This window comes from Ascaphus truei, chromosome 10 (genome assembly GCF_040206685.1).
Source record: "Ascaphus truei isolate aAscTru1 chromosome 10, aAscTru1.hap1, whole genome shotgun sequence".
NCBI classification, from domain to species: domain Eukaryota; kingdom Metazoa; phylum Chordata; class Amphibia; order Anura; family Ascaphidae; genus Ascaphus; species Ascaphus truei.
Genome location: NC_134492.1, coordinates 38,378,549 through 38,406,366, shown reverse-complemented (window position 1 = coordinate 38,406,366; position 27,818 = coordinate 38,378,549). Strand labels below are relative to the sequence as shown.

At 42.7% G+C, this 27,818-nt stretch overlaps 1 protein-coding gene across 3 annotated transcripts; it reads right to left on the bottom strand.

Annotated features, from left to right (window-relative positions):
* Positions 1–1,196: 1,196 nt before the first annotated feature.
* ZBTB37 (zinc finger and BTB domain containing 37) lies at positions 1,197–26,650 on the bottom strand. Of its 3 annotated transcripts, none has more exons than XM_075616659.1 (4): positions 26,516–26,650; positions 9,583–10,532; positions 8,951–9,050; positions 1,197–6,934 (listed from the first exon to the last, which is right to left on the bottom strand). In XM_075616659.1, exons 1-4 carry the CDS (start codon positions 26,558–26,560, stop codon positions 6,404–6,406), a joined length of 1,626 nt encoding a protein of 541 aa, XP_075472774.1. In that variant the 5' UTR covers positions 26,561–26,650; the 3' UTR covers positions 1,197–6,403. The 3 variants fall into 3 exon arrangements, with proteins under 3 accessions (XP_075472774.1, XP_075472776.1, XP_075472775.1); XM_075616661.1 differs by having other exon boundaries at positions 26,506–26,624; XM_075616660.1 differs by having other exon boundaries at positions 26,444–26,523.
* Positions 26,651–27,818: the final 1,168 nt, after the last annotated feature.

The following is a 27,818-nucleotide window of genomic DNA, read 5'->3' as shown; positions in this document are numbered from 1 at the left end:
TGTGTTACTTTTTTACATGGATTACAAGTAAGCAATTGCACGGAGACCAGCTACAAATTCAAGCTCTGGCGCAGCACTCTTGCCTGCGGTTCTCAAGCTGCAACGGGGTTTTGGACGTAGATACAAAATGGCTGCAGGGTTCAGCCAATAGAAAGGAGGCTATCGCATCTTTGTACTGGTGATCTTAAAATGGACTTTACATTTTTTGTAAGGACTGCTCCGTGGTCCCTGGAGCTGGGAGCAACACAGTTGAGTAGAGAAGGGCGAATCCGCCCAAATCCGTTACCCGGATTTTTGCTGATGTTACCCCCAAAATCCATTTAGTTGTGTCAAACCTGCAACTGGATTTAGGCGGGTTTCAAACCGTGCGGATTCCTCAAAATCCGCCATTGGATACAGGTCGTGTGGATGGATTTGTAGAATCCAACCTGCGGATTTAGAAATCCTTTGGTGGCTTCTTAACAATCCACCAACAGATTGCTGAATCCAATCTCTCCACGGATTGCTGAATCCACAGATTTGTAGAATCCAATCAGTCCATGGATTGCGGAATCTGGAGGGTATTGGTAATAATGATAAAAAAAAATCCGCAAAATACAATAATCGCCATTCAGATTGATCCACTGAAATCCGCAAACCAAAATAAACCAGCCGATGCGCTGTGGGTCCAAATCCATCCCAAAAATGTGCCCATATCTGCTGTTGAGTCACTAGTACTAGCGCGGTAAAAAAAGGAAACTGCATTTGGGGGGGATTGCTGCTTTAATGAAGACATTTAAATGTCTTACTGTCCCCCTCACTGACGTTTGCAACCGGAGGGTATGAAATTCACAGTTTTGTTTTTCTACGTATCTGTTTGCCGCCAGCCATCCTGATACCCTAACTGAACAAGAAGGTAGGTCATTGTACATTTTAGGTGCTGTGTCAATTGTTAGACTTTCCCGGGCAAAGTAGTTTGTCAGGCGACATACAAGACACAAAAAGGTCATGAACAATAGCCCTCAGACATCATCACCCTTCACCGCAATGCATTGCAAGCCTCCCTGGTAGTGAAGTGTTGCAGTAAAACATTGCTAGCAGTCTTCTATGAAAATGGTTACCGGTGCACGCTGGTTTAAACAAACACTCAAAGCCCAGTCATAAGAACCAAAACATAATTTCCCACCAATATTTAACCCTACTAATATACAGATATATTTTTTCCTTTTAGACTGGTTTATTATGCAGAAAAAATAACGTACAAAGTCACTGTTTCTGTGATAACTTCTGGACTTTCTGAATAATGCATGGTTCCTAAATGTTGTTTCTTTACCTAGGCTACAGACATAAGGGCCTTATTCTACGTGGTCCGAAGTGGCCGTTCTCGGACAAAACCCCCTATTTAAGTCAATAGGTATTTTTGGGCGAAACGGCAACTTCGGACTATATAGAATTACCCCCATGGTGTTGCTCAGGATTTCAGGGGGAAGGTACGTTTAACATTGTATATGAACAGAACTTCTAAGGAACATACATATTTGTAATAGAACAAGTATCCATTTCACAGTTGTATAGGAGGTGTTCATGATTTAAAAATAAAATAAAAGTGTTAAAGATAACAGTATTTAAAATGACTGATACAATTCATTTATGGTTCTCATAAAATGTGCTCATAACTCAAAAGCAATGTAATCATGAATTAATATAACATATTTTTCCAATAGAACAAGCATATGAACCCAATTGATTGAATTAGACTTCTGGGAAAAATGTACCACATCCTGCATAAATACTGCTTATCTCTCATACTTTTCCTGAGCATGCAATGGCAATATAAACCAAGATATGTTTTTGCACCAACAATCAACCAGAAGTCACAAACAAGTACTTAGGAAACCGAGTTCTTGTAGACCATCATGGATCATCCTTAATTACTTTACAATGGGTTGCTTCTGTGTGTTTCTGATCCTACTTTTTCAAAGTCAAGACACACGAAAAGTCTCAGTGTTTTTAAAACGCATGCCCATAGCTCTGGTAAAACCCAAGAGAAAGCTAAAAGGTAAGACAGGAACTGGATCCAGTGTATTCTGGCAGAAGGAGTGGAGTTTCCTGCTTTAATAAATGAAATGTAACTGGTTTATTGAAGTGTCAGTGGCTAAATTCACATATTTGAAGTGCTACATGTTCTGATAAAATGAAAGAGAGCTGTAAGACATCCCCGTTTTCCTACAGAGTCCACCGACAATAAGCAACATTGACCTTGCCCTATTCCTCACTCTGGCCTATAAAACATCTACGCACACGCACACACAAACAAACAAGCTACAATCCACTCTTGCAGAAGTGAGGCTGAGGTGCAATCCTGGATAGCTGACATAAAAACATTTTGGTAAAAAAAAAAAGAAGAAAAAAAAAGTAAAAATGTAACATTTTAATTGGCTTCCTTAAGCAAATGTTGCCACGTTAAAAGATGATCATTAAACTTATTCTGGAATTAGGAGTTAAAATATTATTTTTTTTGCTGCCCTAGGGGGTGACTCATTTACTGAGTCTTGTTGCCATTCTTCCTCATACTAAAATATTTACACTACCTGCAACGCTCTATAGATCTTGGTATATAACAATGTGCACACTCATCTGTATTTGTCATGATGAGCAAGACAATGTCACCAACACGGAACAGAATAAGGCAATGATTCCAGAAGCGTGCAAGAACAAACATCGTACGTACAGTGTGTTCTAGACCTCAAAATACACGAAGGCGCAAGTTTTGGTACACTACTCCGTGAATTTGGTGGGCTGGGAACTCATTCACTTGTGTATGTTTCCAACGATTGATCTGTTCAGGCAATAACAGTTTTGCAGCTCATTCTCATTAGTTCAATGACGCCATCACACTTTCCTTAGGAATGGGAGATTAGACTCGGATTGCCGAGTCTTTTCCATACAATGTAGAGCTATCTGGTTATCTTATACTAGTAGGAGTAAAGCGATGTGTTCATCTTTTTGCCTCAGTGGAATACTGGAATGAGACTTTGATCAATGCCTAGCTTGATCTAAAGCAGGGGTTCTGAAGGTACTTGAGAGCTACCAGCAGGCCAAGCTTTCAACATTTATTTAATCACCACACATACTTAACCAGGTCAATGGGCTGCAAGGTATCTTATGGAAGAAGACTGCTTAGTAAATATGGGCTAATATGCCTATGCTTAGAAAACCTGGTCTATTGGTTGCCTTCGAGAGCTGAACTGAAGACCTAGCTTGGTTTGATCAAGTGGCTTCTCTGAGCCAAACGCATTACACTTGCCTACAATAATCTGAGGGGATGAGTAGCTGCTTTCTTCATGCAGCTCAAACATTGGACAATTAATACTATGTTTTTATAATATATTGAAATGTTATAGGACTATTACAGCAGTTAGTTACTCCAAGAAGACTTGTGTATTATTGCAGTGAGAATGTTACATTACTGCAGGCTGTTTAAGCACCATATATAACTGTAATTTTACTTCTGAGGTGCTTTATTGCCTTAAGAATTAAGGCCAGCTTGAATTTAAAGTGCTACTTTAGAAACCGTTAAAAAAGTTTTTCCCCCACATCTTTTAAGAATATTGTTGTTAAAACATTGTTTTAAAAAAACCACACACGCTCTGGATAAGCCCGTAAATAACATAGTCTCAATTTTCATGACAAAAGCATTGCCTTCCACCAATGGAAATATCACCATTGGTTCCATTACAGGGAACGGTTATGACTGCCCATCCGTTATTCTTTCTAAAAACGCTTAGAGCATTAAAACACTTTCCAGGGCCCTGAAACAGACAACTCTGCAAGGATGTTGCTGACTATTCCAACAGCAAAAGGGGTTTCGAAGAGGACGGACAGTATCTGGGTCTACATAATTAGGAAGGTTCTTAAAGAAAAGGTGCATGCAGCTGCGAGGGAAGAAATACCCAGCTCCCAATACTCCTGTAATACCTGTCCCATTGCACAATACCAAAATCTAGGCCCCGGAGGTACGTGGTAATATGTCACAATGCGTTAAAACCCTGAGTTGTACTGTGACTAGGGTCTCTACTGGATTATTCCATTCCATACAATCTACAAATGTACATCAGATTGTTCATTCAGATGCTGGGGGCCTTATTGCTCCGCAACAGCTTGCAAACCACAAACCAGAGAAATGAACCAACCTGTTCTCAGAATGGATGTCCCCCTCTCAGAGTTGAAGGAATCAAACAGAGGAAATGTTTTGCCACATTAAACCAGGGTTAACATAAAAAAAATAAAAAAAAAATCGGAAGCTTGGTTACCTATGACAAGCTGCTCATCCCCGGTAACAAAAAAAAGTTAAAAAAACAAAATTAAATATTGTATGAAATACTGCTGTTAACTCCTTACATGCTTGAGAGACCTGCAGCTCAATACTCTGCAAGTGTCCATAGCGAATAAGAAGTTTAGGTGTACATGGAAACAAAATGCATATTGAAACTCAATTTTGTTGAAGACTGTTCACAATTTGTTGCAATAGTTTGAAGCACATCTGACGTGTTCGTGAAAGGTAATAATAAAAAGGTAAAAAGAGAAGTGAAGGTGCCATGACAAAATTAGCAGAAGCTTTTGAGCTACATTCTAACTCAAAGAGCTCCATTTAGACACAGATGTTTCTGAGCTCCATCTTGTGTCATCCAGGGAAATCTCCTCACCGGAAGAGGGGAATCTCAGAGCTCCACCCTCACCGGAAGAGGGGAATCTCAGAGCTCCACCTTCACCGGAAGAGGGGAATCTCAGAGCTCCACCCTCACCGGAAGAGGGGAATCTCAGAGCTCCACCTTCACCGGAAGAGGGGAATCTCAGAGCTCCACCCTCACCGGAAAAGGGGAATCTCAGATCTCCATCCTCACCGGAAGAGGGGAATCTCAGATCTCCACCCTCACCGGAAGAGGGGAATCTCAGATCTCCACCCTCACCGGAAGAGAGAAATCTCAGATCTCCACCCCCACCGGAAGAGAGAAAATCTCAGAGCTCCACCCTCACCGGAAGAGGGGAATCTCAGAGCTCCACCCTCTCCGGAAGAGAGAAATCTCAGATCTCCACCCTCACCGGAAGAGAGAAAATCTCAGAGCTCCACCCTCGCCGGAAGAGGGGAATCTCAGAGCTCCCCCTTCACCGGAAGAGGGGAATCTCAGAGCTCCACCCTCACCGGAAGAGGGGAATCTCTGAGCTCCATCATCACCACGAGTGGAAAATCTCTGAGCTCCATCATCACCACGAGTGGAAAATCTCTGAGCTCCATCATCACCACGAGTGGAAAATCTCTGAGCTCCATCATCACCACGAGTGGAAAATCTCTGAGCTCCCTCTTAAGTGTTAGATTCAAAGCGGAGTTAATCTCGGAGCACCTCTCGGTTATAATCAATAGTGGGGAATATCTTAACTTCATTGTTACCCATGGGCACAAAATCTCCGAAATCCATCCTCCCTCATAAACAAGGATTTCTCAAGTGCATCTTAATTCATAGTGGAAGATTATCCTTCATCATGAGGACTCATTCACGAACAATAGTAGCTGTCACCATGAATAAAGAAGTTTAGATGCCACCAAAATCTGCAGCAAGGAGTCACTTGGCTCCTTCTACAAATACATAAAATTTAGTTCCAAGATAATTTGCATCGTATTCTACGCTCGTAACTTTCAGAAATTGCAATAAATTCCCCACTAAGTAGAATCATTTCACTCCCTGCTTACGTGTAGGGAAGGATCCCTGAGCTTGCTACAGGAGTAGCTCCAAGCACCTTACGAACATCTGAAAGATCTCCTCTGCACCATCGCACTTCTACACAGGTCAGAAAAGAAATACACTCCCTGCCCAGCAAGTTTAGGAAGAAAGCCTTGACCAAAAGAAAAAAAAAAAAGAAAAGGAAAACAAAGTGCTGCTTCTCCTCCTGTAACATAGGGGGAAGAGATGCTTCACTGTTTAATATTATGCAAAACTCTCAGTCTCAACATGTGACCAGCGCAACCAGTTGTCCGTTAGTCACAAACTGTAGGTGAAAAGTATTCAAGGGTTTTTCACAGGAAAACCTGTATCTTCTTTTCCCCCTACAGTTTTCTCTTTCTTTCTTTCTTTGACATACACTGTAGCTGCTGTCCTTTAATGTCTGGGTAGAAAGGGAGCGTAGAGGAAGCTAAAACAATCTCCTCTGATTTTGGCAATAAAGTTCTCAATCTTTCCAAACACACTGCTGCTCCTCAAGATTAGTACAAACACTCCCAGACCACCCCTCACGAGGCCTTATCTGTGACAGACCCATTGAAACTTAGAGAAACAGCAGAGAAAGATTAATGGTGAGGGGCCGCTGAGGTAAAGAGGAGGTACTTAGTCTCTCTATGGCCTCCTTTAAAATATAGTCTCTGGTGCTTTTAGTCTGGTCCAGTGGTGGACACTGAGCCATGAGCGGTCTCCCCTCCATAAGCCACTCCCACTGTCGCTGAGGAGGCCGCTGCTGCTGCTGCTTCCTCATGAGGGGGAGACTCTTCCCCAGTTGGACCCCGAGAGGTGACAACTGTGGTGGTCTCAGGGGAGATGCTGTGAGGCCCCTCAAGGGGAACGCAGCCAGGGTGGTTCTTCCGAAAGTGCTGGTTGAGGATGGCCTGGAAAGGGAAGCTTTTCCCGCATACATGGCAGTGGAAGGGCTTGTTGCCTGTGTGCTTGCGGATATGATACTCCAGTTGATCTTTACGGGTGTACTTCTTTCCGCACATCCGGCACACAAAGGGCGTAATGCCCATATGCAGCCGCATGTGCCTATCCAGACTCCCCTTCTGGTTAAAAGACTTAGCGCAGTAGATGCAGGTCAGCCGCGGGTTATAGCGGAACCACCGCTCTGACACCTCTTGCTCACGGAGATATTCCACATAACCACTCACTCCGATAACGCCTCCCTCGTCTCCCTGCGTAGGAAACAGACAAGACTCAGAGAAAGAAAGCAGACAACACATTCCAAACCACAAAACATTACAGGATTTCATGCCAAGTGGTGCTGAGGACTTGTGGTGGTTGAAACCATTTGGACAGAGAACCCAAAATCTGAGATCGAGGTGAACTTAATGTAAACATGAGTCACAATTAAACATGCCCAATGTAATATCTACAGTGAGAGCACCTCATACTTACATTACCAACTGGTATTCCAATTCTTAAGTGCCACGAAAGGTAGCAGGAATTGAGGTACGAAGACACCAACCTCTGGTTTAAAAACAATTGCCTTTCCTATGCCTCAAGAGTTCTGTATATTGCATTTGCCTGTAACTCTTGACCGATTCTAGATACTTTGGCCTTATACAAAACTAGATCATGAGCAGCACTACACAAACATTGAATGCACTTAAGGGATGATGGGAAACCACCATAGAGTTCTTTTTCAACCTCCAGTTTCCAGTGACACTACAGATGGGGGTTTAACTAAAGCGGTTTCTGATATCACTGAAAACTGGAGTTCAAATGAACAGCCCCCTTCTCAGCTGGTATTATGTTTATTTTGTATACTGGATCCTTTTTATAACCCTATCCAGTGCAGCAGCCCTGCTAACCACTTTTAGCTCATAGTTGTATATCAAATCATAATTATGCCCCTTTATAAAGCATTAGTAAGACAACACCTTGAATATGGAGTACAATTTTGGGCACCACTCCATAGAAGTCTGCTGGTCAGAAAGCGTATCGCACAGCAGATGCTAATGTCAATTATCGACTATGGGGACATAGTATACGGCTCAGCACCCCAAACCCACCTTAGCAAACTTGATACCCTCTACAATTCAATATGCCATTTTGTTCTCCAATGCAACTACAGCACACACAACTGCGAAATGCTCAAAGAACTAGATTGGTCATCACTCGAGTCTAGGCGCAAATTCATCTTTCCTGTCTTGCCTTCAAATACTTTCTGGGCAAGCTACTCATCTATCTGAACAAGCTCCTCACCCCTACCACACGCAGCACTTATGTGAGATCTGACTCCAAAAGACTGTTCATGGTCCCAAGGTTCAGCAAAGTATCCGACCGATCCTGATCTCCCATATGGCTAACTTATGTTTTATGCATCAGATCTCTCTGCATTTTCTCCATGCTCCCCAAAACTAATATCTTACAATTGCTAGACAGCTTCAACATGCCTTTTATAGATATTACGGACTTTTGATGGTTAATTGTCCTGAGGGGTGATATACGAGCACTCGTAATCATAGTTAAAGGCAATACTTGCGGGAGCTGGAACTGTAAGAAAATTATCGAATAGTCCAGGGGTGGTCAACTCTAGTCCTCCAGGGCCACCAACAGGTCAGGTTTTCAGGATATTCCTGCTTCAGCACAGGTGGCTCAGTCACTGACAGCCACCTGTGCTGAAGCAGGGATATCCTGAAAACCTGACCTGTTGGTGACCTTTGAGGACAGGAGTTGGCCAACCCTATAATAGTAGATGCAAAAAAAAAAAAAAAGAGTAGCAATCCTGATACGATTCAAATGCGGTCATTTATTACCCATGTTTCAGCCCAGCTGACCTTACTCAAGACCATGACCTCAGAAGCGCTAATCTTCTTTTGCATCCATCGAATTATTTCACGGATGATTTTTCCAATTTTCATATTGGAGTGATCACTATTGCACAATAACAATCATTTTACGCCTGAAACAGGCACTAGTGTAAGGACGGCAAACAACTCTATACTTCTCATATTGGAATTAAGGCCAGTTCTAGCCACTGCCTCCTGGTTTATCAATCGGAAGGCCCACCCTCCTGGGATGAATGGAAGCAAGTGTAGGGTGTATAGATTGGTAATAGGTTGGTATGTAGGCTGGCATTTTATAATAGCTCCCACAGGCGTTATAAGGTCATTTGGCAAAGTAAGGAAGGAAGAGATTATGTCCATCTCCTTTGAGAGGGTTTCTCTGCTTCTCTCTGAACTGACCTGGGAATTGTGCTGCTTTGGCTCCTCCATTCTCCTTGGAGACTCGCTCTTTGCTCGGTGCCGCTCGGTCATGGTGACCACGCTGCCAGACGGGCTAAACCTTGTGTAGGAAGGAAGTGAAACGTTGCACAAACCGTTACTGAGATAGGTATATTTAACATGGTTTCAACTTTTTAAAGTCCACGAAGAACCTTAAGAGATTATTCATGGTACAAAAATAGTAGGCATGGATAATGGGAAGGCAATGCAGGGCATATCAATCAACAAAGGGAGCAAATTACAGCAACATCGAAGTCTAGGTTAACTCCTATATAATAAAATATCTGCCTTTCAGTACACTTATTGATAGGACCTGAATGCCTCAACGCAATTAAGATCCAGGACAGTCACAAGCTTAAACATGTATATGAAAAAACAAGAGTATCCTTATAAAAAAAAAAAAATTCTATGCAGGGGGTACAGGTTTCTCTTTTTCAAGCTGATTTTGGACTTTAGTTAGAAGACATGCATTGTTGCCTTTGGAATGGAGCTGGCAGCAAGTATGATATGGTTATGCTAGGTCTGGTTTTGCTAATCTGGTCCCTTCATCTGGTTTAGAGAGGGCTGTCTTTCAGGATTAAGTTATGACTCACCTGTCTATTTCACTGCTTGTTGGTCTGGACGCTTTAGTTCCAGATGATCCTAAGCTGTAGCTCTCCTGCCCGGCAGCCCCATGCCCCGTTGTATCGATCACCATGGCGGTCACTTCCTCAGCACTGCTCCCGTCCTCACCGGATGGCTGGTTCTCTGGCCCCATCCACTCGTCCAGGTTCTCCGTCTTGATGCGCAGACCACCCATCACCCTGACCTCGTCGTCACTCCTCTCCCCCTGGTCTGCTGAGCCCGTCTCCACATACCACTGCCCTGCTCGGTTGATACGCAGGATGGGCTCTCTGCTCTCCACATCCGACCCCTGCTCCCCCATCTGAGGGCTGGTTGATTCGTCGGCCGGGCTCAGCTCCCGGATGTCCAGGACCGTGCTCACCTGGCCCCTCCGGCTCCCTGAGCTCCGTGGGGTGCTGTGCCGCGGACTTAAGGAACGGCTCTGGCTGACGTGGTGGGAATCATGGACCCTCTCTGTGTGCTTTGGCTGGCTCTGGCTTAGTTCTTCCTCGGATTCTGGTGAGCTGATCTTCAAGTGGATGCCCTCCAGGATTTGTGTGCACTTGTCAATGATATGTTGCATTTGCAAGAAGCTGGCGGCCGTCAGGTAGCTGATAATGTCTGCTAGCTGCAGACAGATCCGCCCCGTGTAGCAAAAAGAAAGCAGCTGCTCGAACACACCGGGATTTTTGATAACAGACAACGAGACAGCACTCATCTCGTTCAGCGACATGTGGTCGCGGAAGTAGGGTGAGCTGGCAGCCAGCACCACTTTGTGGGCCCGGAATGACTGGCCCTGCACATTGACCACAATGTCACACAGGCGGCCCTGCATCCTCAGCTGGTTCAGGTGGCTCAGGACAGAGTTGCTGTACTCCGGGATCTCCAGCTGGATGTTGCCTCCTTTCTCCATGGTTGCCCCTCTCTCAGGCACACAAGCCTGCAAGCAGGAAAAGTAAGACATCATTACTTCACCTCCATGCTCAAGATTAGATGAATTACTTGAACCGTCTCCCTCCCATCACTCCCTTGAAGAGTTGCTTCTTCTCTAAATAAATCAGGCTTTATATGACCGACTCCAGCAGTAAGTACCTTATTGCATTCCTGCCTCGTGTCTTTCCTAAATTCTAACATCCAGGTTTACCATCACAGATGAATTGTAATACATGATGGGTGCATCTTTACAAAGTGTACACATGATAGACTATACATTATACACTATATTATTGCCATATACACTGGAGCCACAAACCAAGGCACGTTTGTCCACGCTATGATGTTTATACGTGAAGCAGCTTCTCTATGACAGTGAAGCTCACGGCTCCAGAGCTTCTCTGCTATGAAGAGACTTCACAGCATAATCAATATGGACCTACGTAGTCAAAACCAGTCTCTCCAAAAATCATAAGCTAATATTTTTTAAGAACTAGCAACTGTTGTGAACCTGTGGTATGTGTCTCTATTGCAACCATTATTGGATTACTATTGTATATCTAGCGGACTGGAAGCTCAAGTAATTACATGATTACTTTATTCTTTGTTTAGAAATTCCAACTATTTATGAATTACATTAAAAGAATAGGTCTAATTTCCCAAATGCTAGAATGTTCTCTGTATTTGTATAAGCCACCTGCTGCATTAAGAGGTGGGTGGTCTCCGGTCACAAACGGTAAGAGATATGGCTCTCTCTAGGTCTATATGGCTCAATGTAGAGAACAGGTCACCTTTGGGTGTGCCCCTTAGAAATGAATGGCAGAAAGAAATAGGGCTACTCCACAGGACACTCCTAATGTTTTGGTGCCTGAGGCAGAGGGCAATAAAGTGGCCATCACTTGAGTCTAGGCGCAAAGTTTATCTTTCCTGTCTTGCCTTCAAATACTTCTTGGGCAAGCTACCCCCGTATCTGAACAAGCTCCTCACCCCTACCACATGCAGCACTTATCACCTGAGATCTGACTCCAAAAGAGTCTTCTCTTAGGCTGCGTCCCCGCTGGCGCTGAGCGTGCGGCGCTTGCCACATTTACTTGCATATATCTATATAAGTCCCCGTGGGCGGGCACGCACGCTCAGCCATGCTTGGGTAAACAAAAAATAAACAAAAAATAATATTTACTTTCGAGCGCGCTCAACCAGCTCGCAACGTTCCCCCCCGCGTGCTTCCGAAATAGCAAGGACACCCGGCGCTCATGCTTGGAGAGCTGGTGACGTCACCGCTTGCAAGCATAAGCGTGGTCAGCGCTAGTGGGGCCGCAGCTTTACCGTGCACCTCACACCTGGAACAATCTGCACGAGACTCTCACAGCCGCCACCAGTCTAAATTCTTTCAAAACTAAAGCTGTCTCACATTTGAATCTGATCTGTAACTGTTTCAAGCGCCTATAATATATATTATCTGTAACTGTTCATGAAATGTCTTTAAATATTATGTATAACCCTGTTCATTTAATGTAACCATGTATTTGTCATCATAACTCTGTGCCCAGGACATACTTGAAAACGAGAGGTAGCTCAATGCATTACTTCCTGGTAAAACATTTGATAAACAAATAAATAATAAAGTGACTTGCCCAAGGTCACACATAGTGTTATTAGTCAGTGCCTTTACTCACAGAGCCACTCCTTCAGCGCTAAGCCCCCTATCTAATAATCATGTGTCTATGCTAACTCTAGCGCTTGTACTTGAGTGTGTGGAGTGAGTAACACAGCCACCAAAGAGGATCTGAATTCTGTAAATACTGAAATATTTTTGGAGGACTGGAAGTATAGTGTCATAATCCATGCCAGCATTTTACGCTAATGAGAACTGCATGTGTATGTGTAAACTTTCCAGTTTCTTTATAACCAAAAATATAACTATTTCATTATATAGATATTGAAGAACCAATTTACTAAATGCTGTGCAGGCTGTGATTGTTCTATATATATAAAAAAAAAAAAATATTGAAAAGCAATTAATAAAAGTATCATTCTTTTTACTAGATCTCTGAGCTGAAACATCATAAGCTCATAAACTACTAGCATACACAAGGATAGCTATATTATATTCACTTAATTATTGATTCACATTGAGTAATCACGATCACTCTAGTGCAGTGATTCCCAACCAGGGTTCCGTGGAACCCTGGGGCTCCTTGAAGCAGTCTCAGGGGTTCCTCCTACAGACCACAGCCCCCCCCCACCCCCCCCCTGGTGGTGGGGGTTTTTGGTATGTATTTTGATGGAAGGTAGGGGCGAGTGAGAGAAGGGAGGGGGCGGGAGGAGTGAGGAAAAGAGGGAGTAAGAGTGAGACGCATGAGATAAATACATGCAAGGCGGGGAGGGGGAGAGAGTTAGTGAGACGGATGGGAGAGAAATACATGGGTAGATTGTGGGAAATAGAGGTGGCTCGTGAGGTGTGAAATGTTGTGACTGACCCCTGTCGAACCTATTATGTGTCAGCCAGATAGGGGTTCCCCGAGATTTTTCTAAATACTTCAAGGGTTCCTCCAAACAAAAAAGGTTGGAAATCACTGCTCTAGTATATATCCCTACACTTGTTCTTAGTTCAATCACTACACTATTAGCACATTTAATTTTGGACATATAGCTATCCACTGTGTATATATAGGGGCTGATTTACAGTATCTGCAGGATCCAAGTTGAGAGTTTATAAACTTGGTTAAGACGATATACTTACCAGTTAACAGAGGGAGCATTATGAACTTTTTGATTTTAATTATTATAGTCCTTATGGTTCATTTTTGTAAATAAAGTTCTCTCTATATCAGTGGAGGTGGCTAACACCACCTCTTTCCAGTTAATGTGATTTGATTCACTTAGGAGTGCATGATTCCAAGGGGATCTTTTTCTTTCTTATCACTGTTTCTGCGCCATCTTAACCCGGCGCGTTTCGTTCCCGTGGGAACTTCTTTGGGGGTGGGCGTTACCAGGCAAACTCCTATCCTTTTGTAGCATCAGAGTTGCTGTAGCAACCAATCCATGAACCGTCCTGTCTCAGAATGATTGATAAAGTAAGTGAAACCTGGAGAATGCGACGGTTGCCAATTAAAACAAAGATTATTAAAAACGCATTAAATTAAATGGCACAAATACGGCCACAGGAGATTCTGTCACGATGTTTTGCCCTAAAAAGACGGACCACATATACTGTAGAATATGAGAGATCTTTCTTTATACATGTGATAAATGCACTAAGTTTAATTATTATCTATACATCTCACAATGATTCTCGATTTTGAGATATAGATACAGAAACATGGACTTCCAATGCAGTTATTAATACACTGTCAAGTTGTATTATTAACATATAAGATCTGTTGAAGAAAATGGTAATATTTATGCTTTTGATATATTGTATATGAATCAAATGAATCACAAATTGTATATTTTATCTCTTTTGTTTTTGTAATTACACTGGAAGTGTCATATCTTGATACCTTTTTTCCTTCATATGCAAATGCAGCACGATAAGAAATGATAGTGAATGAAAGTATATTTAGATATTCACAAGTTGTATTTTACAGGTTGTTGAATCAACCATAATTACTATTTTGCTTACAGTCCAAGTATGACTGGTGTATTGGAGTCCTTTCTTTTTTTTTTTTTTTTTTCAATTTATTTTTATTGTTTTAGAGAGACATAACAAATATATTGTCCATACAACAAAGAGCATTAACAGTTCGTCATCTGAAATAAAATAATTGATATAACACGCGTCTCTCATGAGCTTAACAAAGGATAGAGAAGAACGTAGAAAAGAAGAAAAAGAAGGGTGGGAGGGGTGGAAGGGGGGGGGGGGGGGTAGGACGAGCCCATTTGTCTGGTATTTCTGTATTTATTTATATAAATGATATATATTTATATATATTTCCCTAGTTTCCTGGCCATATTTCCCAAATTTTGTGAAATTTGTCAGTTTTCTGGTTCAACTGTGCTGTGAGGAGCTCCATCATCTTTATTTCCCTTAGTCTCCGTAAGACAGTCTGCCTAGAAGGCGCATTCACCTTTTTCCAGTCAGCCGCAATAGCACAGCGGGCAGCTGTCAGTACATGAGTGATCATCTTACTTTCTGCCGTTCCTAATTCATCTATTGGTTTGGCCAGCACCATGGTCAGCGGTTCCACCTCAACCTCCACCCCCAAGTACTCTCTGATCAATCTTTGTATCATGACCCAGAATATCTGAATTTTTGGGCAACTCCACCAAATATGAACCATATCTCCTTTTTGCCCGCATCCCCTCCAGCACAAATCCGGGAACCCGGGGAAGATCTTAGCCAGCCTACTCGGGGTTAGGTACCAATGAAATAGAATTTTATAAATATTCTCTTTGATAGTGGTACAGATTGACGTTTTTGCAGCTACCTCCCAAATGTCCTCCCAGTCTTCTCTATCGATCTCTGTATTCAAATCTTCTGCCCATTTGATCATATAGCTATGTTGGGAACAACCCGCTGATCGCGCCAGACCCAGATATATCTCCGAAATCAGTCCTTTACAGTAATATCCTTTCCTACACAGTCTTTCAAAATTTGTTAAATCTTTGAATGCCGAATCTTTGGAGACTGATTGCAGGTAATGCTTAATTTGGAGGTAACCAAACACTGGTATATTTATGATTTTGTGTTTCTTCTCCAGCGCTTGGAGTGGTAGAATTATACCGTTATCTACAAAGTCGTCAGCTACCATCAACTTTAACGTCTTAAATTTATTGAGTCTCTGTGGAAGCCAGCCTGGGGAGAATTCAGGGTTATAGAATATAGGGGTTAGTAGTGTTGGACTGGCTGTCAGACCATATTTATTTTTATTTCTAGACCATATCCGCCATGTACATTTCATTGCTCCCAGTTTTAATGTTTCCAAGAAGGTCTCTCCTCCCCTCTCGGTCCACATAGCAGCCGGGAGAGAGAGAGGTCTTGTATAAGTAGACTCAAGTCCCACCCAGCAACTGGTGGCTGGATCATTGTTCCAAATTATTGCTTGTTTGAGTTGGGCCGCCAAATAGTATTTAATGATATCCGGGACTGCCAAGCCTCCGCAATCTTTTGGTGCTAGCATAATAGATCTAGCTACCCTGGGTCTTTTATTTTGCCAGATAAATTGGAAAATTCTGTTTTGTATGTTTTTAAGCTCCGGCATTGGAATATCTATAGGAAGAGTCTGGAAATAATACAGGAGTCTTGGTAGGATATTCATTTTGATTGTGGCTATTCTTCCTAACCAAGATATCTGGTATTCGTTCCAGCTCTGGAGGTCATTTTTTAGCCTCTCAAATAATGGTGGATAGTTATGTTTGTATAGTGTATTATACTCCCTTGTTATTTGGATTCCTAAGTATTTGATCTTTGTGGAGTTCCACTTATATTTAAAATTTGCGTGTAATAATTTGATTTCAGAATCCGATAGGGTTAGGTTCAATGCTTCCGACTTATCCATGTTGATTTTATATCCCGATATTTTGCTAAATTTATCTAGTTGTGAATGTAAATTCGGGAGTGAAATCAAGGGGTTGGCTATAGTTAGGATAATGTCGTCGGCAAATAGGGATATTTTGTAGTTTGTCTCTCCTATTACAATTCCATTTATGTTTTTTTCGTCTCTAATTGTTGCTGCCAAGGGTTCAATAGAGAGAGCAAACAGAAGCGGAGACAAGGGACATCCCTGTCGAGTACCATTCTTTATGTTTATAGGGTTTGAGTCTCCTCCTGGGAGTTTCACTATAGCCGTGGGAGATCTGTATAGGGCTCTTACACCTTCTAGATATGGGCCCTGAAATCCATATTTAAGTAGGGTTTGGTCTAGGAAATCCCACCTAATCCTGTCGAATGCTTTTTCCGCATCCAAGCTCAACAGGATGGCCTTTGTGGATGAGAGATGTACATGGTCGATTATATCTATAATTTTTCTAGTATTGTCTGAGGCCTGTCTGCCGGAAATAAACCCGACTTGATCTATATGTATCAGGCTTGGGAGTATGGGGGTCAATCTATTTGCCAGAATTTTGCTGAACAGTTTTAGATCCGAATTAAGGAGGGCTATGGGACGATAGTTACCACACTGTAGTGGGTCTCTCCCCTCCTTTGGTATGATTGCTAAATTAGCTTTAGACATAGATGGTGGGATGACTGTTCCTTCCAGAAACGCATTAAACATATCGAGTAGATACGGGGCCAGGACCGCCTTAAATTTTTTGTAGTATTGATTGGAGAATCCATCTGGGCCTGGCGTTTTGTTGGGTTTTAATTGGGCAATTGCATCTATCAATTCTTCTAGAGAGATTTCTTTATTTAGGTCTGAGAGGTTACTTTCCGAAAGTGTCGGAAGTTTACACGCCTCCAAGTATGTATAGATAGCCTCTGCATCTGATGATTTATTTTTGGGAAAATTTAGGTTATATAGTTTGTTATAATAGTCCGAAAATTCGTTCGCTATTTGCGTCTCACAATGTGTCTTCGTACCTGATTTTGTCAAAATAGCTGTTATTTGGGATTTAGCTCTCATACCGCGCAATTTGGAAGCGAGTAATCGGTCGGCTTTATTACCTTTATCATAATATTTTTGTTTGGTCCACCGTAACGCCCTCTCCACTTCATCCATTTGGGTCTGCTTAAGTTCAGATCTAGTTTTATCTAGCAATTTGAATAGATTTTTCGAGGGATTAGTTTTATGTTTCTGCTCCAAAAGTTGGACTTTCTCCACTAGCTCATTATAGAGTTTTTGCTTTATTTTTTTCTTATGTGATGCTATGGAGATGATATTCCCTCTGATTGTCGCCTTATGGGCTTCCCATAACATTGCTGGTGACTCTACAGAGCCCTTATTCAGCGTGAAGTATTCTCTGAGTTTTTGTTTAATCTCTATTTCTACATCTACTTGGTTTAACAGAGAATCATTCAGTTTCCAATTATATTGGTTAGTTCTATAGAAGGGGAGGGAGAGTGTCAGCGAGACCGGGGCGTGATCCGACCAAGATATTGATCCTATGTCTGACTGGGAGGTTGCCTGGAAGATGTCTTTAGTACCCAGAAAATAATCAATCCTTGAGTAGGTTTGGTGTGGGGGAGAGAAATAGGAGTAGTCCCTCTGCCCCTGGTGCTGGGCCCTCCAAATGTCTGTCAGGGAGAACTCCTTCATTATCTGTCTAAATTCTCTGGCATTCTTTTCCGTGACACGGGGATGTGGAGTCCCTGAGGGATTTGTTCTATCTAGTTCCGGCATTGCTATCATATTTAAATCTCCTGCTAATAACAATGTAGTTCGAGTTTGGGGGTTGATAAGGTCACATAGATCTCTTAAGAATTTGGGTTGGCCTTCGTTTGGGGCATAAATGTTAACAAGAGTGACATCCACTCCCGACAGTGTACCTTGGAGAATAATGTATCTCCCTTCTGGGTCAGCATTCTCTTGTTTTAACAAGAATTTGACCGTATGCTTAAATAAGACTGCTACCCCTCTTTTTTTTGTGGGGCATGACGCATAGTACGCCTGTGGGTAAACCCTCTGGAAAGTGTTTGGGGGGGTCGTAGTATTGAAATGCGTTTCCTGTAAAAACAGTATGTCGCCTTTTGTTTTTTTGAACTCTTGGAGGGCAAGTTTTCTTTTAATTGGAGTCCTTTCTAATGGAAAACATATGCTTATACAGAAACATTAATAAAGTGATATGCTAACTGATGTCTGTATTGGTTATAGGATGTCTTCCCTCAGCATTCTTGATGTTAAGGTGAGTATTTGCTCAAAATTACCTTCGGTGTATAGATACTCTATTCTACATAAAGATCGATAGTGTTGATGTTGAATGGATGTGCAGAATACATTTTTTTAGGGCACAAAGTGGAGGGTTCTGAACTCAACTCAGGTCTTCATAAAAATGCTGAAAGCAAGAACATTCAAATAAAGTTTATAAATGGCAAAACAATACATGTGGTGTTCTTGGCGACATGTAGATGTGGGATGAAATACGTGGGGAAGACCACGAGGCAGCTCAGGAGACGTATTCTCGAACACATTGGTACAATCAGAAATAATCTAGATACTCCAGAATCCAGACATATCAACCAGGCACAGAGGTGATACATCCTACATCAGTTTTCAAGGTATTGATCATTTCTGTCTAGGGATCAGACGAGGTGATCTAGACAATATACTCTTGAAATCTGAAGCCAAGTGGATTTACTCTTTGGGGACACAAAACCCTCACGGGCTAAATGAAGACTTCACCTATACAGCATTTTTATAATTAAATATAGCTCACTGCACCACTGATTCTGTTCAGCATTTTTCATCAGTTAGGTACAAACAAAACCACAATATATTATATATATTACGCTATTTATTGTTGTGCTATTTTGTATAGGACTTAATATTTGATTTTGATATGTTTTCACTTTATTAGACCTCCAATATACCTTTCTAAATGCGACATAGGGTGGTCATCAACTAGTTGCCCCTGTGATAAAGGAATATGCATAAAATGAAATAGTCTTAGGGGTAATTCTATGTACACTGACTATGCCAAAAATCCCCATGGACTTCAATAGAACTTTTACGTCCGCAAGCAGCCGCCGGAGCGGCCACTTTGGCGTATTCAGAAATAAAGGACCTTAGCGGTTTCCTTTATTTTTACTGAAACTAACCGTGAAAGATCAAGGAAATACAACGAGGACAATATTGCAGCAGTAATCAAACGCCTTCATACCAACGTTAAAATAAATGTAGGTCATTGCCGTTGATAGCAAAGTTTAGGTCTGAGAAAGGCGCCGCATATTGAATCAGTTATTCTTTTTACATACCAAATATAGATTCAAATGTGTAATTGTAAATAAACAAAAAGAACATTTGAAGTTGCTATCGGTTTTTAAAACAGACGTGTTATGGTCTCTATAAAAAGGACTTCTTCCTCTTATGTACTTTAACACTCCCGAGACATCTGCTCATACTTGTTAGTGTCAGCTCATGGGTTGAATGGTTTTGCTGCCACCTGATTAAGAGTACAGAATACAAAAGTTGTAAAGAGAATGTTCAAATAAATAAAAAATGTTTAAGTGTGGTTTTATTTCTTGTGGTCTTGTCACATAATCTTGTCCGTCGCAGTGTGCTAGGATGGAACTAGTTTTTGGGTTACTGTGAGAATAGTAACCTAAAGGCTGAGTCTAAACAGGGCTGTATTAATGAGGGACAAAAGGAAAGAATTAAATTGACTATTTAAATGTGAACAACATAATATGCAAAGTTAGTGTGTACTTGAATTATGCTCGGTAAAGTGTAATATGAATACATATTCCGCTGCTGCACAAAAACACTGCCTTTAATAATACCTGAGACTTCTCATTTTAAACCGCTACATCAAATAAATATAACTTGTCAGCACATTCACATCTAAGGCCTCGGGCATGGTCAGCGCAGCACGCTTGTACTTACCTGTGAGCCCCTACAGTCGCAATGAGAGCGGCTTTAGTAGGGGCTCGCCTACGCTTCCGCGCGCTTGCGGAAGCGTAGGTCTTAGCAGAATTTTACATTTCAGCGCTCGCCAGAGCGCAGGGCCGGTCACGTGAGCGGTTCGCCCAATGAGGGCGAACCAGCTCCGTGACGTCACTGGCCCGCCCGCCGACACGCCCCCGGACGGCGCGCTGTCTAAGGCCAGGGAAAGCACCCGCTTTCCCTGAGCCTCAGCGCGCCTCCGCACGGCTGCAGGAACCCTGGCCGAGGCCTTAGACAGGTCTGCAACCCTGCTTTTCATCATTATCTCTTAGCTGCACAGGGGTGCTCAAACTGGGGTGTGCGGTGGTTGCAGAGGCCCGCGCTCTACCTCATGGCATTTAAATCAAATGGAGGGGGATCGCGTGAGGCCTCTGCATCTCTCAACTTACTGTGATTCAGACGGCTGTGTAATGCGTCGCCATGGCAACGTGGCATAAAATGACGCCGCGGGGTTATTTGACGTCACATGCGTCAAATGACGCCAGGGGTCATGTGACGTCACATAATCCCGCAGCGTCATTTGACGCAGCTCCAAGGTAAGGGGGGAGGCGCGAGCACCGGGGCAGGCAAGACAGGGGGGCGCAGCAGCAAAAGTTTGTGCTCCCCTGTCTTGGCATACAGTGCTTCCACTGCAGCCAGGGATTCTGGGTAATGACATGCAAGTGAGAACACTGTCACCTTTTACTCCTTGTCGTGGGTTAAAGAAGTGCCTAGTCAGAAAACCTACTTAGGAGACATCTGTTCATCCTTTTGGGTCTCATCAGTGTGCGGATGGTTATAATGGCTTTGCATGTCATTTCCCAGAATCCCTGGCTGCAGTGCAAGCATTGTACTGTATGCGAATGCCGGTTCTATACTGCGTGCGGATTTCCCAGAATCCCTGGCTGCAGTGCAAGCATTGCACTGTATGCGAATGCCGGTTCTATACTGCGTGCGACAGTTTTAGTTGGCTGAGGTTAGTCAGCCATTCTATAATGGTGCCGCGCGCACGGCAGGGAGAGTGGAACCGGCCGACAGGGGAGAGGATGAAAAAGAATTTGTGCCGCTGAAGTGTGTGTGTGTGTGTACAATGTTATTAAAACATTTATTCAAGTATTTATTTCGAAACTTATTTAAAACACACACACACACACACACACACACACACACACACACACACACACACACACACAAAAAGTGTGTGGCACGTGCACGCGCGTTCGCACAGGCATGCGCGCACGGCCACACACAGTATAGAACAGCCTTAAGAGATAATGGTGAAAAGCAGGGTTGTATATCTATATGAGATGTGTGAATGTGCTCTCAAGTGGTATTTTTATTTACTGTACGGGGGAGGATTTGACACTTTTTTTGCACACCATAACATATATAAATGTGTAGTTGAAACTAGTACATGAAAGATACATTGATTCAGGTCTGTGTAATCTCGTAGTCATACAATTTCCAAACAGGAAAAACAATGCGCAGATCACATTAAGGTCCATGATGCATAAATACGGGATATTTAATGACAAAACTGTACGTTATCTCTATAAGTCCTATTTGATATTGGATCACTCAATAGCTATGAAGCCAAGTAACGCGATGTACACTTTACCCGAGGTCTGTGTTGATAAGTGAGCTTTCATTATTTTTAGAAAGGTATCTCACTCTGTTACTCCCATCTACGTGCAATTACTTTTCTGTGGTTTGTATCTACATGTATGTACCCTCAGCGGTATTCTTTGCAACTGCTTGTTAGGGAGGAATCTTTCAAAGTTTCATCATCTGTATTCCGCTTCTACTGGCTGAAGCTCTGAAGCGTCACCCCATGATATGGGGGAACTAGGGCTTTAGAGTGACAGGAGGGTGAAGAGATAATGAAAGCAGGTTAACTGTTTCAATAACCAAAATTCAGAAACCCCACAAAATGAAATCCTTATAGTTTTAGAAGAGTAATATCCAGATCTTGGTCCTCTTCCTATATGCACTGAACACATATGACTTTAGTAGTGTCCCACAGGCAAACCATAGGACTTTCGAGGGGCTCAGTTTAAAAAGATTAGAAACTATGGACCTAATGTAAGTAGCTGAGGAATTACAGCATTAGAACATAATTACTAAGCGGTGCCAAGCTGTAAGGCGCCTTACAGTAATATTGGGACAATAAAGTTCAAACAACTACTGCGGTGCACTTAACCAAAGTAATTTTTATTAATGCAGTATCAAAAAAATTACTTTAGTCAAGTCAACTCGAGTGCCCTTTTGGACTCTATTATCCTGATATTACTACAACTACTATCTCCATATACTGCAGGGCACTATGGCAGGTAAGCAAGAACTCTGACTGCACTTCATGAATCTTTGAAGTTGATTCCTCGAATCTTAGAGTTGATTTTCATGAAGGCCTTACTGAAAAAAGAAGACCATGGGGCACAACAACTTTTAGGGTTGCGTCACCTATAGCAGAGGTTCCTAACTCCAGTCCTCAAAGACCCCTAACAGTCCAGGTTGTAAGGATATATGTGAGAATATTTTTATAACCTAGACTGTTTGAGGTCCTTGAAAACTGGAGTTGGGAACCACTGACCTACAGTGTGGCCAGCGCTCACTAGTAATAACAAGCAAAAAGGACAAACTGGTGTGAACCCAAAATAATCACGCTCTTAGGCTGAGTCCATGGTCAGCGCTTATCCACTGACCCGCGCTAAGGCGCGCTGACGCTTGTCAGTGAGCCCCTGCAGCCGCAATGAGAGCGGCTTTAGCAAGGGCTCGCGCACGCTTCCGCAAGCGTGCGGAAGCGTAGCCGACATTCATTTTTTAGTTTGAGCGCTCACGGGAGCGCAGGGCCAGTCACGTGAGCGATTCGCCCAATGAGGGCGAACCAGCTCCGTGACGTCACTGGCCCCCCAACGGCGTGCGAACTAAGGCCAGGGAAAGCACCTGCTTTCCCACAGCCTCAGCGCGCCTCCGCTCAGTCTTACTTAGCAGATATTTTGAAGCATTTCAGAATGGCCCTGTGTGTGCATAATGACTATATCCTGTATTGATAAATATTGAAAGCGTAGAGGTTCTCACTTTTCTTTACATCACTTGTAGATATTGTGCTGGTCTGAGGATGACATGGGAAATCTCACCACCCACCACGATGACAATACCACTACCCCCATATCCTGTATTGAGCCATTGTACAAGCATGTTATGTTCATGAGCAACTATTGATCAAGAAAAGATAACAGCGGAGCAGGGAATCTGTATATATCTCTGATGTTCATACATTTAAACAAAAAGGGTGTACAAAAATCTAATTTGCAAACATAACATCTTTGTATTCTTAGGAACATCTCACCACAGTTATTGCATCAAACTGATACATACAGCGAGTCTAATGAATTCCTTGGGATATAAACATGTACATGTTCACTCATGTCACTAAACAGAATTATCTGGCAAACACAGTACAGTTAAATTATAGATGACAAGTTTGATTCTGGTTCCCATACAGATAGTGAATCAAATACAAGGAGCCCAAAACATTAACATAATGAAAGTAAAATCGATAGTGTATTTTTGCCCAGTACTATGTCTACGCCTGCATCTCTTTGACAATCCGGTGTGACAGAAAAAACACACAAAAAACCTGTGCTACAGACTGTGAAGGCAGCTAAATGTACAGTAAAGGATCATAGGTACATCACTGAAAGTATAATAAATGGACCAAGTGATCAATCTACTTTCATATGACAGACCTTCCTCAGAGTTCACCGGAGGTCCAATCCTGATGAAGGGCTGTCACAGGACATCTAGTTGACATGCTATTTTGGAAAGACATGCCCACAGGCATTTTTCTAACATAGCATTAAAATGTTGAATGTGTAACAACTAAATTACATACAGGAGGACCTCGGGCATGCAGCGGGTTCCGTTCCAAGGGCCCGCCGCAAAGCGAAAATCACCGGAAAGCGGAACCGCCGATTTTCGGTATGTGCACATGCGCAGACCGGCAATGTGCCACATCGGCAAACCCCCCATTCTGCGCAGGCGCAACTCTGGCCCGTTCTGCGCATGCGTGACCTCGGACCGGCCCGTTCTGTGCATGCGCAGACATGGCGGCCCCCTTCTCGGTGCCGCCGTATCGCCGAAAAGCGGGGCGCTGAGAAGCGGGGCCTTGCTGTATTAACTTATTTTTAAAGAAATTGTATAATGAGGGCTCAAAAGTCCCCAGAAAAACAGTGCATCCAAAAATAAAGGAAGGTTAGTATAACAATGAAAATAAACGAGTTCCTGTGTGGGAAAAATCAAGAAACAGCACATCCGTGAGAGTCACAATGCAGCTCATTTGTGGGTGGTAAATATAATTAATCCAATTTGGTGAGTGAAAAGACCAGGGTTATAACGTATGACAGCCCTGTCTATACCACAAGCACTTGGATAATCCCCCTAGAGCATAGTTACCCAGCAAGGTTACAAATGTGACGCAGTAATGAGAATAAAGGTAACTCACATAGTTGATGCTGTAAGCGATTCCACTTTTCTTGTGTGCCTCACGTAGTGAAGTAGAAGTGAGGGTAGAAATCCATGGGAGGAAACAATGGAGCACAGCCAGGATCCAGTCAAAATCAAAATAACGTGGGAGCAACAATAAAAAAAAAAATTGGGTTAAAAAAAGATTTATTGAATTGGTAGACACATGGCATAGAGCAGGTGCAAAGACACCCCTCTAACGCGTTTCGCACTGCAACAGCGCTTTGTCAAAGAGAGTACTCTCTGATAAAGAGCTGTTGCAGCGCGAAACGCATTAGAGGGGTGTCTTTGCACGTGCTCTATACCATCTGTCTACCAATTCAATAAATCTTTTTTTAACCCGATTTTTTTTTTTATTGTTGCTCCCACGTTATTTTGATTTTGACTGGATCCTGGCTGTGCTCCATTGTTTCCTCCCATGGATTTCTACCCTCACTTCTACTTCACTACGTGAGGCACACAAGAAAAGTGGAATCGCTTACAGCATCAACTATGTGAGTTACCTTTATTCTCATTACTGCGTCACGTTTGCAGCGCGAAACGCATTAGAGGGGTGTCTTTGCACCTGCTCTATACCATGTGTCTACCAATTCAATAAAAACAAAATTTAACCCGATTTTTTGATTGTTGCTTTTTTTTAACCCGATTTTTTTTTTTATTGTTGCTCCCACGTTATTCTGATTTTGACTGGATCCTGGCTGTGCTCCATTGTTTCCTCCCATGGATTTCTACCTTTATTTTTAAAGAAGTTCCTGTACGTTTTGTCCTCAGGAAAATTTGTAATTGACAAGCAATCATCCAAGATTTCATTTTGATCAAACTATCCTTGGTTCCCATGTAACTGTTATATATCTTCTTTAATATATCTGTCAATTTGTTCTTGAATAAGGTCCGTCGCCGAACAAAAACACTTATCACAACAACTAAATCATAAATAAAATGTTAATGCACTATGGTTTTGTGAAGCATGCCTGCAAGTCTAGATTTCTACTTTACATTCTCTCTCTACCAAGTTGGTTATATTGTATAGAGGAAGAAGACTCAGCATTTGTTTGATGACCATCAACTTAAAGGCGCCTTTCATATTAGACGCCGTAAATGAGGCTGCAGTATCCTCTACCCCATAACTCCACTTCCAGTACAGAATTGCAATTCTGTTTCTGAGAAGAGATAAACGCCTCTAATTATTATTTAGCTTACAAATTTCTACACTCAGCTAAAGCCAATGAGAAGCCAAGCTATGACCATCATTCCTCAGCAGCAAATGCCTATGTGTATGTAGGTAGTCCTCGTTATCCAACGTTTCACTTTACAACGAATGGTATATCCAACTCTTTACAACGCAACCCTATGGGCCGTTTTTCAACGCCGGAATGCGTTATCCAGCGCTCACGCCACTGATTAACATGGGACTCACTTTACAACGGTTTCACTATCGCTACTCCCAGAACGGATTCCGTCGGATAACCGAGGACTGCTTGTACTGACCCATATTCAAATATTGGACTTGATATATTAAAGGGGTTCAATCAAGGCAGAAGGGAATCATCCTTCTAGGACTAGTTGTTTTGTCACTCATAGGAACACATGAATACTTCAATGACTGGTATTGGGACATTTATGGCATTGGCAAATGCCTACATTCCTGTCCCTTCAGCTGGTGATACCAACACCCTCCCAAGCCCAGGGGAGTTACCACTCCCAGAGGCAGTTGCTGAGGTGCTTATGATGACCCTCCCCCCCTTGGTGTGGCTGGCAGGGGGCGGGTTGTAGTCAGGTCGGTCTCCGCCCTCTCCCGGGAGGATGAGGTGTGAAGAACCAGGCCGCGCCCTGACCCTCCCCCCTTCCTTCTTTCCCGGGTCGCTTCACCTACCTCCGGGGGGCGCGGACGGGCCGGGACGGAACACAGCGCTCCGGAAGTGATATGTCAAATACCTTCACTCACCCTTCGTGGTGACCCGGAAGTGAAAGGGGGTCTCTTCCACCCCATACACCCTGTCGTTGCGTTCGCCAGGCTCGGGCTGAGTCGTAGGCGCCATCTTGGTACCCCCACGAAGGGACATGGGAGGTATAGGCGTGCGGGCCAAGCCTCATTCTGGCGCTGCCCAGGAACTCAGACTTTTAAAGGAGAAACCAGAACGAGGCTTGAACCTCACAACTGCCCCACCCCCTATAATGTAACCACACATATTATATTGTATAATAATAATAATAATAATATATTTACTTCGTAGTATGTAATAACTCTTATCGTGCAACCTTCAATGGCTGAAATAACTGAGAACTGAGGGTTCTGGCTCAAAACATGGTAAAAATAGGGCAAGCACTGATTTTGTTAATAAGAAATATTATTATTACTGTGGCTCCATTGAAGTCTGTGAGACAGACTCCAAATCAATGAGATGCACATACCCTTTAACTTTACATATATAGCAGATACTATGGCTCTTTTTGTATGTCTTGTACCTATTAAAAACAGGTGTACTTATTTCTGCAAGTGGTTGAAGCTCAGAATCATAATAATAACAACACGTTCTTGTATAGCGCTGCTAGTTTTACGTAGCGCTTTACAGAGACATTTTGCAGACAGTCCCTGCCCCGTGGAGTTTACAATCTATGTTTTTGGTGCCTGAGGCACAGGAAGATAAAGTGACTTGCCCAAGGTCACAAGGAGCTGACACCAGGAATTAAACCAGGCTTGACTGCTAGTGGGGAGTGTGCTTGTCACTGAGCCACTCCTTCTCCCTAATCTTCAGCCAATAAAAGTATCCGGGAGATTGATGATTGGTCTCATAATGAGTGGTAGTGTGACCTTTGCACTTCGCTTATTGCAAGTTCCAGTGCCCCCTTGGGAGGTATCACTTAAACAGAAACTCCTCTATCCCGCACAGATGGAGCAAATAAAGTGTACCTATTTTCATGAGCCAAATGTTGGAATGCCTTGACTCACCTATTCTGCGCCTGTATCGTGGGAGATACTTAAAAGAAAAAGCCTGTATCTTTCACTATCTTTGTTTTCATGTCTGTCAACTCTCTGGTTTTCTGGATGTCTCACTGATTTGGAGTCACTTTTTTATTTTATTATTATTTATCACGAGCAGCAGAGACGTCAACCTCCCAAGACCACAATCAGAAAGATTTGGGAGGCATTTTAAAAGAAAAGTACTGATTTCTATCAGTGAGTCTATTGAGTCGATGAAATGTGGATAGTTAAAGATAAGTGAAAGATTAGTGAGACTCACAGAAAA

Coding starts and splice junctions, on each gene's coding strand:
- ZBTB37 (XM_075616659.1), bottom strand. CDS start 26,560: ATGGGGTGGAAGAGACCCCCTTTCACTTCCGGGTCACCACGAAGG. Junction 10,533..26,515: donor CTTCCGGGTCACCACGAAGG/GTGAGTGAAGGT, acceptor TCCTGCTTGCAG/GCTTGTGTGCCTGAGAGAGG. Junction 6,935..8,950: donor CAAAGCAGCACAATTCCCAG/GTCAGTTCAGAG, acceptor TTTCCTACGCAG/GGAGACGAGGGAGGCGTTAT.